General features: G+C 40.8%; 1 protein-coding gene across 6 annotated transcripts in view; it reads left to right on the forward strand.

Annotated features, from left to right (window-relative positions):
- The window catches only part of inpp4b (inositol polyphosphate-4-phosphatase type II B), an 813,686-nt gene that overhangs the window by 432,701 nt on the left and 367,863 nt on the right, over positions 1–13,122 (forward strand). For all 6 annotated transcript variants that reach the window (XM_072256187.1, XM_072256173.1, XM_072256177.1 and 3 more), the window contains one exon: positions 9,584–9,702. In XM_072256187.1, the coding sequence (XP_072112288.1) occupies positions 9,584–9,702 (119 nt within the window). The remainder of the gene's footprint in view (positions 1–9,583; positions 9,703–13,122) is intronic.

Genomic DNA, 13,122 nt, shown 5'->3' on the forward strand with positions numbered 1-13,122 from the left:
TCATGGCCATGTGTTGCAAAAACTCAACACCCCCTTGTTGTTTAATATTTGTCTAGTCCTCACATAGAATTACTTAAAGTAGTGAACAGTGATCCTAGCTGTACGAGAACATTATAATGTATCACAGCATGAAGTCACATGAACTTAGTCGGTCTCCATTATAGAGTTGAGCATCAGAGAGCTTGCCAACAGCATCCAATTATCACCAAGCTCCTTTACACGATGAGGATTTAATCGTAAATACAATAATGGACTTGTACAGATGATTCAAAATGGCTTACTATTGAGACAATGCATTCTCAGAAAATCAAAAGTAATATTTTGTGAGAGCAAGTCAAGTCTGAATCAGATAAGCAGAGCAGAAGTGAACAAGTTGAGATGCCTTAGGAATTACGAGGATGTTATTACACTGTAATTATGACAGTCTGTGCTTCATTCCTTGTTGTTTGGGAAATTTCCGTCATTCATGACATTGTTGAGAGTAAAAGCATTCCGATATACCTCCACAAAGTACAACTAGGCAGCTTGCACGTTGCATTTCTTTCACAGAGCTTTGTGGGTCCATTTGTAACTGCTGACCAGGTATTCCATTGAATCAAGGGGAGATTATTGTGCCCTCCTGACCTACTCGAGCAGCCCTGCTCCTTTGCAGTTTGTTCTCATCCATAATATCCATTAGTGCCCTTGACTGCTGGTGTTCTTAAAGTGGACCACTTGATGAGCTCCTGAGGGATTGGTTAAATAGAAAGAGCTGCTCACCAGGAAGACATACATCCTCTGAGATTAATTGAAAATCTAGCAAGTGCTAGGCTCGCAATGTGAAGTCTGCTCGGTTATAGCTAAGCAGGCCATTCATAAATCCGATGCTGGAAACAAGACAATGGGTGCTGGAGCACATTCTAAACTAAGTAATTTTATTGAATTTAGTTATAAGTTACATTACGGATTCGGAGTAAGCTGCCAGTACTTCATTCTATCATGCTGACTGAAAAATATTCTTAAAATACTGTAGAATATGAATCAGGTTTAATATCACTGGCATATATTACGAAATTTGCTACTTTGCAAAAATAGTGAGGTAGTGTTCATAGGTCGGTTCATGGACTATTCAGAAATCTGATGGCAGAGGGGAAGAGGTACAGTTGACATTTCAGGCCGAGACGCTTCGTCAGGACTAACTGAAGGAAGAGTGAGTAAGGGATTTGAAAGTTGGAGGGGGAGGGGGAGATCCAAAATGATAGGAGAAGACAGGAGGGGGAGGGATGGAGCCAAGAGCTGGACAGGTGATTGGCAAAAGGGATATGAGAGGATCATGGGACAGGAGATCCGGGAAGAAAGACAAGGGGGGGGAACCCAGAGGATGGGCAAGGGGTATAGTCAGAGGGACAGAGGGAGAAAAAGGAGAGTGAGAGAAAGAATGTGTGTATAAAAATAAATAACGGATGGGGTACGAGGGGGAGGTGGGGCATTAGCGGAAGTTGGAGAAGTAGATGTTCATGCCATCAGGTTGGAGGCTACCCAGATGGAATATAAGGTGGTGTTCCTCCAACCTGAGCGTGGCTTCATCTTGACAGAAGAGGAGGCCGAGGATAGACATGTCAGAATGGGAATGGGATGTGGAATTAAAATGTGTGGCCACTGGGAGATCCTGCTTTCTCTGGCGGACAGAGCGTAGGTGTTCAGCAAAGCAGTCTCCCAGTCTGCGTTGGGTCTCGCCAATATATAAAAGGCCACATCGGGAGCACCGGACGCAGTATATCACCCCAGTCGACTCACAGGTGAAGTGTCGCTTCACCTGGAAGGACGGTCTGGGGCCCTGAATGGAGGTAGGGGAGGAAGTGTAAGTGTAAGTGTAAGGAAGTGTAAGTGCTACACTTGTTCGGCTTACACGGATAAGTGCCAGGAGGGAGATCAGTGGGGAGGGATGGGGGGGACGAATGGACAAGGGAGTCACGTAGGGAGCGATCCCTGTGGAAAGCAGAGAGAGGTGGGGAGGGAAAGATGTGCTTGGTGGTTGGATCCCGTTGGAGGTGGCAGAAGTTACGGAGAATAATATGTTGGGCGGAAGTTACGGAGGTCACATCTTTCCCTCGCCCCCTCCCCCAGCCTGTGTCGGGTCTCCTGAATATATAGAAGGCTGCATCAGGAACACCTACGTTTTGCTGAACACCTACACTCTGTCCGTCAGAGAAAGCAGGATCTCCCAGTGGCCACACATTTTAATTCCACATCCCATTCCCATTCTGACATGTCTATCCATGGCCTCCTCTACTGTCAAGATGAAGCCACACTCAGGTTGGAGGAACAACACTTTATATTCCGTCTGGGTAGCCTCCAACCTGATGGCATGAACACTGACTTCTCCAACTTCCGCTAATGCCCCACCTCCCCCTCATACCCCATCCGTTATTTATTTATATACACACATTCTTTCTCTCACTCTCCTTTTTCTCCCTCTGTCCCTCTGACTGTACCCCTTGCCCATCCTCTGGGTCCCCCCCCCTTGTCTTTCTCTCTGGGCCTCCTATCCCATGATCCTCTCATATCCCCTTTGCCAATCACCTGTCCAGCTCTTGGCTCCATCCCTCCCCCTCCTGTCTTCTCCTATCATTTTGGATCTTCCCCTCCCCCTCCCACTTTCAAATCTCTTGCTAACTCTTCCTTCAGTTAGTCCTGACAAAGGGTCTCGGCCTGAAACGTCGACTGTACCTCTTCCTAGAGATGCTGCCTGGCCTGCTGCGTTCACCAGCAACTTTGATGTGTGTTGCTTGAATTTCCAGCATCTGCAGAATTCCTGTTGCAGAGGGGAAGAAGATGTTTCTAAAATGTTGAGTGTGTATCTTCATGCTCCTGTGCCTCCTCTCTGATGGATGTCCTTAATGATGGGTGCCACCTTTTTGAAGACATCCTTTTGTAGTGAATTAAGTAAACCAGAGAGTATGGTTCAATTATTTGAATATGAGTGTACAGGATGCTGGGGGGTCTTCTGAGAACCTTTCTACGATAAACACTGCCTCACATCATGTTTAGGAGGACCAGGGATGGGGCTCTTGAGGCTGACAGTTGGCATCTCACTTTCACCATCTTTCTGTAACTTTCACTCCTGGTTGGTGTCCTATTCTGAGTTTAGATACTGTTTTGTCTTGGCTCTTGGTCTTTACCTTGCTCTGTCTGGGCAGACAGTGGCTGAATTGTGTATCCTATTTGCTGAAAAGTGTGATGCAGTCAGCAACATTTGCTTTTTACTAGCCCTGTTGTCTATAAGATCATGACATAGGAGTAGAATTAGGCCATTCAGCCCATTGTCTTCTCTGCCATTCCATCATCGCTGATCCCGGATCCTACACAACCCCATACATCTGCCTTCTCGCCATATCCTTTGATGCCCTGACCAATTAAGAAACGATCAACTTCTGCCTTAAATATACCCACGGACTTGGCCTCCACAGCATCTGTGGCAGAGCATTCCACAGATTCATTAATCTCTGGCAAAAAAATTTACTCCTTACCTCTGTTCTAAAAGGTCACCCCTCAATTTTGAGGCTGTGCCCTCTAGTTCTGGGTACCCCCACCAGAGGGACATCCTCTCCACATCCACCCTATCCAGTCCTTTCAACATTTGGTAGTTTTCAATGAGATCCCCACGCATTCTTCTAAATTCCAGTGAGTACCGGCCCAAAGCTGCCAAACGCTCCTCATATGTTAACCCCTTCATTCCCGGAATCATCCTCGTGAACCTTCCCTGGACTCTCTCCAATGACAACACATCCTTTCTGAGATATGGGACCCAAAACTGTTGTCAAGACTCTAAGTGCGACCTGAATGGTGTCTTATAAAGGCTCAGCATTATCTCCTTGCTTTTCTATTCAATTTCCCTTGAAAGAAATGCCATCATTGCATTTGCCAGCTTTACCACAGACTCAACCTGTGAATTAACCTTCCCTTTGCACCTCTGATATTTGAACCTTCTCCCCATTTAGATAATAATCCGCACTATTGTTCCTTTTACCAAAGTGCATTATCACACATTTCCAAACACTGTATTCCATCTGCCACTTTTTTGACCATTCTTCCAATTTGTCCAATTCCTGCTGCAATTTCATTGCTTCCTCAGCACTACCTACCTACCACTCCACCTATCTTTATATCATCCGCTAACTTTGCCACAAAGCCATCAATTTCATTATCCAAAAAACTGAGAAACAATGTGAAAAGTAACAGTACCAATACTAAACCCTGAGGAACACTATTAGTCACTGGCGGCCAACCAGAAAAGGCCTCTTTTATTCCCGCTTGCTGCCTCCTGCCTGTCAGCCATTCCTACATCCATGCCAGTATCTTCCCTGTAACGCCACAGGATTTTATCTTGTTCAGTAATCTCATATTTAGCACCATATCAGAGGTGTCACTGTTACTAAAATATTGCTCGTCTCATGTGCATGGAGCTATGGGAAGGACGATCAGAAGAAGATAGTTTTGATCCTATAAGACACATCCCATTGGGTTGTGTGGACCTCACAAGATGTGAGATAACTATGATTGGCTAAGATATTGAATTGTGAGAGCCACCAGCAAACCTGAAATTGTTTATTAGAACGGTCCCTTAAAGCTTCACTTCGGAGAACCTTTCTAACATGCACATTAAGATAACGCATATTTATGAGATGAGAATGGAAGCTGTAATGTTCACAGGAATGAATTGGCTTTGGGGACCCTGAAATGAGAGTGACTACCTATGGCTGGTCTGTTGGCCCTTGTGGGTTGATTGGGGAACTAGATGTATCTGGGTTTTTAGCTGCAGAGGTCATCAATACTGCAATGATAACCAGATTATGATATGTAGTTACTGTATATAGCAAGAAGTTGAGAGGGAGGGTGACCGTGATTTAGACTGTGAGAACTGTGCAGAGGTGTCTATGACTTTATACTTGAGGTTTTATGAGGTGACAGATGTGAGCAAGGAAAGCACAGACCTTACTTCTCCACGATGTATAGGTGCGAACCTGGCTTGCTGTGAAACCAGTTCAAAACATGTTGATCCCAAACCCTTGGTTATCTCAAATGCTGTGGATCCTGTGAATGTCTGTTTACTTGTAAGACACACACACACTTCATCATTTAGATTGAAGTAGTAAATAAAATTCAACATTGTCTTGGCAGGAGAAGCCAGAGAGTGGTAATGGATGGTTGGCCTGTGACTAGGGGTATGCCATGGGGATCAGTGCTGGGTCCGTTGTTGTTTGTCTTCTCTATTAATGATTTGGATGAAAATGTGGTAAACTGGGTCAGCAAATTTGCAGGGGACACCAAAATTGGGGTGAGTGGACAGTGAGGAAGGCGATCATAGCTTGCAGTGGGATGTGGACCAGGTAGAAAAATGAGCTGAAACATGGAAAATGGAATTTAATGCAGATGTGTTGTACTTTGGGAGGACAAACCAAGGTAGAGCATAGATGGTGAGCAGCAGGGCACTGAGGATTGCAATACAACAAAAGTATCTGGGAATACAGATCCATAATTCCTAGAAAGTAGTGTCACAGTTGATGGTCGTAAAGAGAGCTTTTGGCACATTGGCCTTCATAAATCAATGGATTGAGTACAGAAGTTGTGGATGTTATGTTGGAGTTGTATAAGACATTGGGTGAGGCCTAATGTGGAGTATTGTGTGCAGTTCTGGTCACCAACCTACTGGAAAAATATCCATAAGATTGAAAGGGTACAGAGAGGATTTACAAGGATATTGCTGGGACTTGAGGATCTAAGCTATAGGGAAAGTTTACATAGGTTAAGACTTTACTCCTAGGAGCATGGGAGAATAAGCGCAGATTTGAAAGAGGTATACAAAATGATGAGGGGTATAGATAGGGTAAATGCAAGTAGGCTTTTTCCACTGAGGTTGGGTGAGAGTAGAAGTAAAGGTCATAGTTTAAAGGTGGAAGGTAAAATGCTGTATTTTTGGGAACCTGAGGGGAAGCTCTTTCACACAGACGGTGGTGCGAGTGTTGAACAAACCGGCAGTGGAAGTGGTGGATGTGGCTTCATTTTCAACATTTAGGAGAAATGTGGATAAGTACATAGATGGGAGGAGTATGAATGGCTATGGTCCACGTGTAGGTCAATGGAACTGAGCAGAATAACAGTTCAGTGGGGACTGGATGGGCTGAATAGCTTGTTTCCGTGTTTGTATCGCTCGTGACCTATGAAGAGGAGAGGTAGTTTGAGACAAGAAGCCACAGTAAGTCAGTTTAGTGCCTGAAGATGTATGGAAGTGTGCTGAGGAAGTAGTGTAGGGTGGTGTCGAGTGATATTAATACAAATGTGGAATGATTGGCCCTTAGATTGAACCGTTAGTAAAAGTAAAAGCGTTTCATCTGTTCGTAAACAACAACTACCACTATGTAGACCAGTGTGGCTGAAAGTCTTCTTAAAGACAAATTTGGGGAGTTACAGAGATCAAATAGCATCGACAAACATGAAAATTTTGCCATAACATTCAGTGGGTGCCAAGACATTTAGAAATATGTGCAGAATTGCTGCACTGTACGTTCAAGCAATTATTAGCACCAGAATGATATCTTTTGGAATTGTCTAAAGGAATGTCTGTATCACCTCATTCTGTTTTGAACCCTGGTGAGCATTGGCCTATCCAACTGAATTTGTCTTCATGAGAAATTTCAATGGTCCCATAACTAACAAAATGAATCACATCTGTACCACTTCCAAGATGAGAGTATCCTTCCTTGGCTGCGGAGACTAAACCTGGAGACTGTTCCAAGTGTGCTCTCACTGACATTCTGAATGAATATAGCAATGCTTCCTTACATAAACCACCTTTCACTGAAGCCCAACACACAATGTAACTTCCAAATTGCTTTTTGTACCTGCAATTTAACCCATTTGTTTCAAAGCAAACATATTGAGGTTTGTGCACCAACATTTACTTGTTCCTTACCATTTCAAAGGTAGTCAGTGGGTCTTATAAGAAAATTATGGCGGTTCGGTGATGAATTGCTGCTATTTGTTCTCTTTAGTGCCAGCATTTTAAGAACACCCATGTGAACTTGAAGGTCTCAGAGTTTCTGCTTAGGTTCAGCCCATAGTTCCCAGCTGGTCTTGACATGCAGCACAGCGGCAGTGCATGAGCCTGATGAAATCTCAACAGTTACACTGGGGAATCTGATCACTGAACCAGTGCCAGTTTAGAGCAGGAGCAGGAACAGTGAACTTATTCATTTGAACAGACAGAATTGGCTGTGAGATTTGAGAGAGAATGACAAGTATAAGGTAATCTAGGTTAGTTTTAATTAATTGCATTACTTTAATTTTTTTACAAGTGTTTTTAGAGACTTATTTTAAAGTATTTATTTAACCTTTTTTGAATTGTCACATTAACTTTCAATAGTTTTTTGAATGTTTTTGAATTTTAGTGACCTTTAGAAATTTTCAAAAAATGCTACTTTTAACAGCTAGCAAAGTTCAGGACAAGAATTTTCCAGTAGTCATGGTTCTGTAAGTCATTTTGTGAGCAGTGTTTGATGAGGCCCACATGTGCAACCTACTGCAAGCCACAAGGTATTATTGCTCCAAGGGCTTTGCCATTTCGTATCCTTGCCCTCCCTTTCAGCAGGTTTCACTGCAGTGGAGAGAAAAACAATACAAAAGTTCAAACTTTTCTTGTGTATTGATGACTAGAGCCAACAGGCCATTCTAGCAACATTTGGTCTGTCCTGTTTCCTTTTTTTTCTGACCAGCATGAATAACTTCACACTTCTTTGGAAGACTTGTGGCCTAAGTGACCCAGCTGTAGACTGCACTTTCATACGGTGAGCAGCAGCTGTTCAGACTGGGTTGTTGAGGAGAAACAGTCGGGGCACAGGCAGAAAGCCACAAGAGGAATTACGAACACAGCTAGTCTAAGAATGGAAAAGATATTAGACATCATATTTATTGGTCTTTATGTTGCCACAGATCCTCTTTTAAGAGGTGCAGCTATGCCTTCAACAAAGTTGAGCTAGCTTCGGATACTACAATCTGCCAACAAAGTCATGCTAGTGTAGTGCATGTGCATCCCATAGTGAGTCAAATAACTACTGATTAATCTTGTGGTGCTGGAGAATGTTACTGTGATTGCTCCATTGTAAGTCAAATATTAGTCATTGCAATGGATTAATATTGCCAAATAATTTTAGCAAGTTTTTAGAATAGTGTCAGTAAGCAGAGCTTTTTTTCTTTGAAGATCTTTACGCTCCTCTCCCGTATTGGATCCGACTGTCTAACTATTATTTTCTTTGCAGTTAATTATCTGCCTGTATTTTATATAATTGCTTATATACAAGTAACTGCTTACTATGATTGCTAGTGGTTATACTATGCATAACTGTTTAATATGCCTCGAGTGGCTATACAAATTATCATTCTGGAAGCTCTTTGTTCTACATAAGTGAATAAGTGTTTTCTCATTGGTTAATTTTTACTGCAGTATTAACTAAACGCATTCTAACTGAATGCATTTAATTTTTAATCTATAGATTAGAATGGAATTTTTCTTATCTCTATGTGTATAAAATAGCTGAATACAAAGTAGCGCCATCTTAATCCTCTTCTTAATCTTCTTTGTCTCTTGTCAGTAAGCCTTCTGCTACTAGCTTTTGCGCCTGTTTCTTCTGTTCTCTCGAAACGATCATGAAGCAACAAGTTTTATGCCTTGTTCCTGACTACTAAAAGTATCTTGGATTAAAACACCAAAATCGATCACCCCAAATATCGTGTTTCAGTGATACGTATTTGATTGTTGTGCACTGTTATTTAACAGTGCTCCTGGAGAATTCTGTTTAAAGTGCACTGCAGCACATATTTCATTTCTTGAACCACATTCCATCTGGCAAATGCATTAAGCTGATTGATCTACACCAGCTTGCAGCCAGCCAAGACAGTTTTCCAAAATGTTTCCTGCCTCATTAATGCGATTTAAAATTGAAGAATCTCTTATTTCAGTGAAACATTTTTTTAAAAGTTACACTGTACCTAGTCCTTTGAGATCTGTGATTGGGGTTAGTCTACTTTTTGCTGATGATGATGTGGAATCATTCTTACATATGTAATAACACTGAATGAGAGGCAGAAAAGTACTGAAGACAAGCAGGTTTCTGCATGCAGAAAATATTCAACTCTACTAGAAGCCTCTTTTTTTTTTGTTCCTGCTTAAAATTATATTGGATCCTGTGGCGTAACAGATGGTAGGGTGAGTTATTGCTTGATAAAACATGGGTAGTGAATTAACACAATGATACACTGTATGTTCATGCATGTGCAGATCAGACAACTGAAGAACATTTGGCAGTATAACATTGGCAGGAAATCAAATAAAGGATGGTATAATTTATGGAAAATTCTCTAAACAAGCTTTGACATGTGACTTCCTACAATAAGCTTTGCTTCCAAGGACTTCCTTTAGTTGGAAAGTTCCTCTGTAAAGCAGACTGCTGTGCTGTGGCTACAGTTATGCTGTTCAGAAGTGAGCTTTTATGTTCCTAATATACTTTAGAAAGTCCAGCTTACAATTCTTTTCTGCATTTTATACCAGCATGCAAGGAACTGGTGGCTACAGCTCGTGATCGGAAGCCGAATGCCTTTGTGCAGATTGCAGTCATAAATCCTACACAGCAGAGCCTGACCAGATACTCTAATACTGAAACAGTGGAGGTGAGTGTCTCAGTGGTACTTAATTTCAATTGCCTTCTGTGCATGGATTTCCTAATATTTACCCTCAGATATTTGTGAAGTCGCACCCCTAGCCCCAGAACTTGAGCTGCTTGTTCAGTAATAAATTTGAATTAAGACTATATTCTCCCAGTAAATTCGAGGAGCCTGATTTTGTGGGACCTGTGAATGATGTGTTAGAAGTCATAGCTAATTTCATATTTTGAACCTTATCACTGATGGCAGAATTTGCTTTTGTAAAAGAGGATGAAAATGATACGTTGACCAAGATAAAACTAGTGAAGGCGATGACCTGATTTTGATACAGTTTTACCGAAAAGGAACAGTTGATAGAGGACACAATTACTCTGAATATTCTTCGCGTTAGCAAAACAGGTTGGCAGAAATACCTACCTGCAGTTGTTGGAGGATTCTACATGCCGATATCTGTTTCTCCTGAAAGCACAGAACTGACTTCTTTTAATCCCCTTGGATGAATCAAGATGTGCTATTATGCAGTAACATTTTGGTTTCTCGGATTGCTGAGCTGTGCATTGTGCCTCTACATCATATTATGATATTCCTTGGTTTATGAAGATATGGATGTAGGAATTTCAAAAACTATTGTCTACTTTTTTTGAACAGGCAGTCCCCAGCTTACAACAGGGTTCCATTCCTGAAAACTATTCGTAACCCAAGTTGTTTGCAAATTGGAAATGAACAAAAACAGTGCGTGGGAGAGGATTACAGAAACAGCTGTGACAGGAGAGAGCAAGTGGGCTTGGGAAGAGTAGTTGGCAACCAGACTCACTGACTCAGGGAATGAGCGAGTGAGTTTACACAGCACTCCTAGCTCTGTTCATCTCAATCTAGCCCCCAGTTATTATGGGGGGGCAGTTTGGGATGGGGGATCGAGGGGTTGTTGGGGAGTGAAGGTGCACAGAAGTACCCTGTTCCCATTTGGATGCTTGCTGCCCCACAGTAACTGGCAAATCCGTTCTGTCATTCCCGCCGGGCTTCCAAATGCTTGTTGGTATGTGTGGGATGCCTGTGACTTGGATGTTCATAACCTGAGGAGGATCTGTATGCGTAAATAATGTGTAAATTACCTTACAATAATAGTGATGACAGATTGCAAAATGCATTAGGATGAGTGGTGTGCAAACTTGCAGACATTTTATTAAAGTTTTACTTTAACCAGACTGTAAGAGTATGCTTCAAAAACAGCTTTATAGTTCCTTGCAGAATGCAAATACAGGGCAACGTATAGGTAAAGCAGACAGCTTCTCAAAAAAAAATGTATGGCCTTAGGGAAGAAATACATTTCCATTGGATTCCTTCTAATAAAAGCAAATTAAGCAGTGGTAAAATGAAAAAAATAGAATATTTTTTAAAAGATTGAAAGAAATCCTTCAAACCAAAAATAATAAAAGCTCTGTTCTATTAAATTGGGGAATATATGACAGGTGCTGAAATTGTTTCATCTAATCAGTCAGCTTACTGTGGTGTGCAAATTTAACTACAAAGGGCCCGCCCTTTGGTTACTCTAAGACAGTATCTTCATATTTAAGGCCCATCACTGTTCTTCTTTTCATTTCATGACAAGCAAAGTGTGCTTTTGTTAAATAACAAAGCAATTTTGATTTCACTGATTTAGCACCTGATTTGAAAGCAGTGACTCAATTTCCTTTGAAGTAGGTGTCTAATTTTATTGAATGGCACCCAAAGTCTCCATTTCATTTTCCGGAACGTTGTCATAGGAAATGTCGCACTTTCTGCAGGAACCTGTGGAGGAAGTGCATTCATGGATCATAATGCTTTTGTCTTTGAACTGAAGTGTTTACTGCGATTTCTTTGACCTGTGCATAAAGCTGTACAAATTGCTGTCTTTTTAAACATTTTACAGTATAAATATACTAATGTGAAATATATTCAATCCTTTCAAGTTAGCAGTCTAGAAATGTACCATTAATCAAATTTAGACTTTTATAATCGCCCTTCAGTTTTGTCCTCTTTGTTCCTAAAGGTACTGATTCACATTGAAACATGTTTTGTGAATGATGTCTCCCTTCAGTAAGGGAATCCATAAGACTATTTCCTTGACCGTTCAGTGACGACAGGCATTTTTACTGTCACAGACAACACAGAGAATACTATAATTGATCAGCAGGAGCCAATACTTAGTATAGTCATTGTACCAGTGTAAATAATCCAACGGCTAATAAATAAGAGAACAGTGAGAAAAAAATCAAATGAAATTAGGGCAAGAATTTGGAGTTATAATTGTTTTTCTTTCTCATTTGTAATCCAGGGAGGCTGAGGCCAATTATAATACTCCTATTGCAATAATTAGCTAACTTATTAGATCCACTTTTTGGTGTCTTTTAGAGTAGCTTAGTTTTCAATTGAGTTATTTGAAGAATTACTATAAAATTTCTTGGAATTACTTATTTCTTCTCATGTATGAGTAATTATGCTTTAATTATATAATTTTAATTTTGCATCATATTTTTCTTGTTATATACAAGTTTAGTAAAAGAATTATATACTGTATGGAGAGGAATATATACTTCATCATGTTAACTATAATGTTAAAATGTGATGTTTGATTAGTGTGTTAATCTTGAGTGTATTTTTTTTTCTAGAGAGTTTATGAAGCATATTTAACTAAGATATAACATCATATGCACTGTGTAAATAATTGTCTCCACATCAGTAAAGTACACTGAGCATTCTTATTATGTTAATCAAAACCAGGCTGGGAGACAGGACAGGATATGTGCCTTCATTATAATTATAAAGAGAAGATTACAGTCCATGGCAATGGGCAATTAGTGACAAACTGGCAATATGAACTAATTTTTATGGCTGCCACTTGTAATGGCAAACATCGATAAATTGCATTACTTTGGTGCTCCAGTGACAACACTACCTCTGATGACAGGTAGCTTTGTTTGGGGTAGGGGAGGAAGCGGTTTTGTTTTTAGGCCATGCTGAACAGCTGAAGAATTCCTGCTTTGTTTTTTACAAGCTAGTATTTTTTTTGACTTTACTATCCCTTCTGCATGGTTAACTTTCAACAATTACCTTGTTCTTATTGGTTACGAGTAGACAAGAGTGCAGCAAATAAAAATTTCTCAAATGTAAGTTTTGGTGGCTACCATCTTACAGCCTCTATAAATGGTCCGCTCATATCCTTGGCCACCAAATGTATTTCATTCATTCATTCATTACTCCTCTTCTCTCTGACCTACACCATGTTCTGGTCCAAAAATACCTTAACTTTAAAATTCTCATTGACATATTCATATCTCTCTCTAAGCTGGAGCCATTTCTAACTCTGTAATGATCTTCAGCTTTACAACTTTAACTGGACTCCAGTACATTCCCATCTTCCTTCATCCTCTTATTAGTGTGAATATT

Source organism: Mobula birostris, chromosome 4, assembly GCF_030028105.1.
Source record: "Mobula birostris isolate sMobBir1 chromosome 4, sMobBir1.hap1, whole genome shotgun sequence".
In the NCBI taxonomy this organism is placed as follows: Eukaryota; Metazoa; Chordata; class Chondrichthyes; order Myliobatiformes; family Myliobatidae; genus Mobula; species Mobula birostris.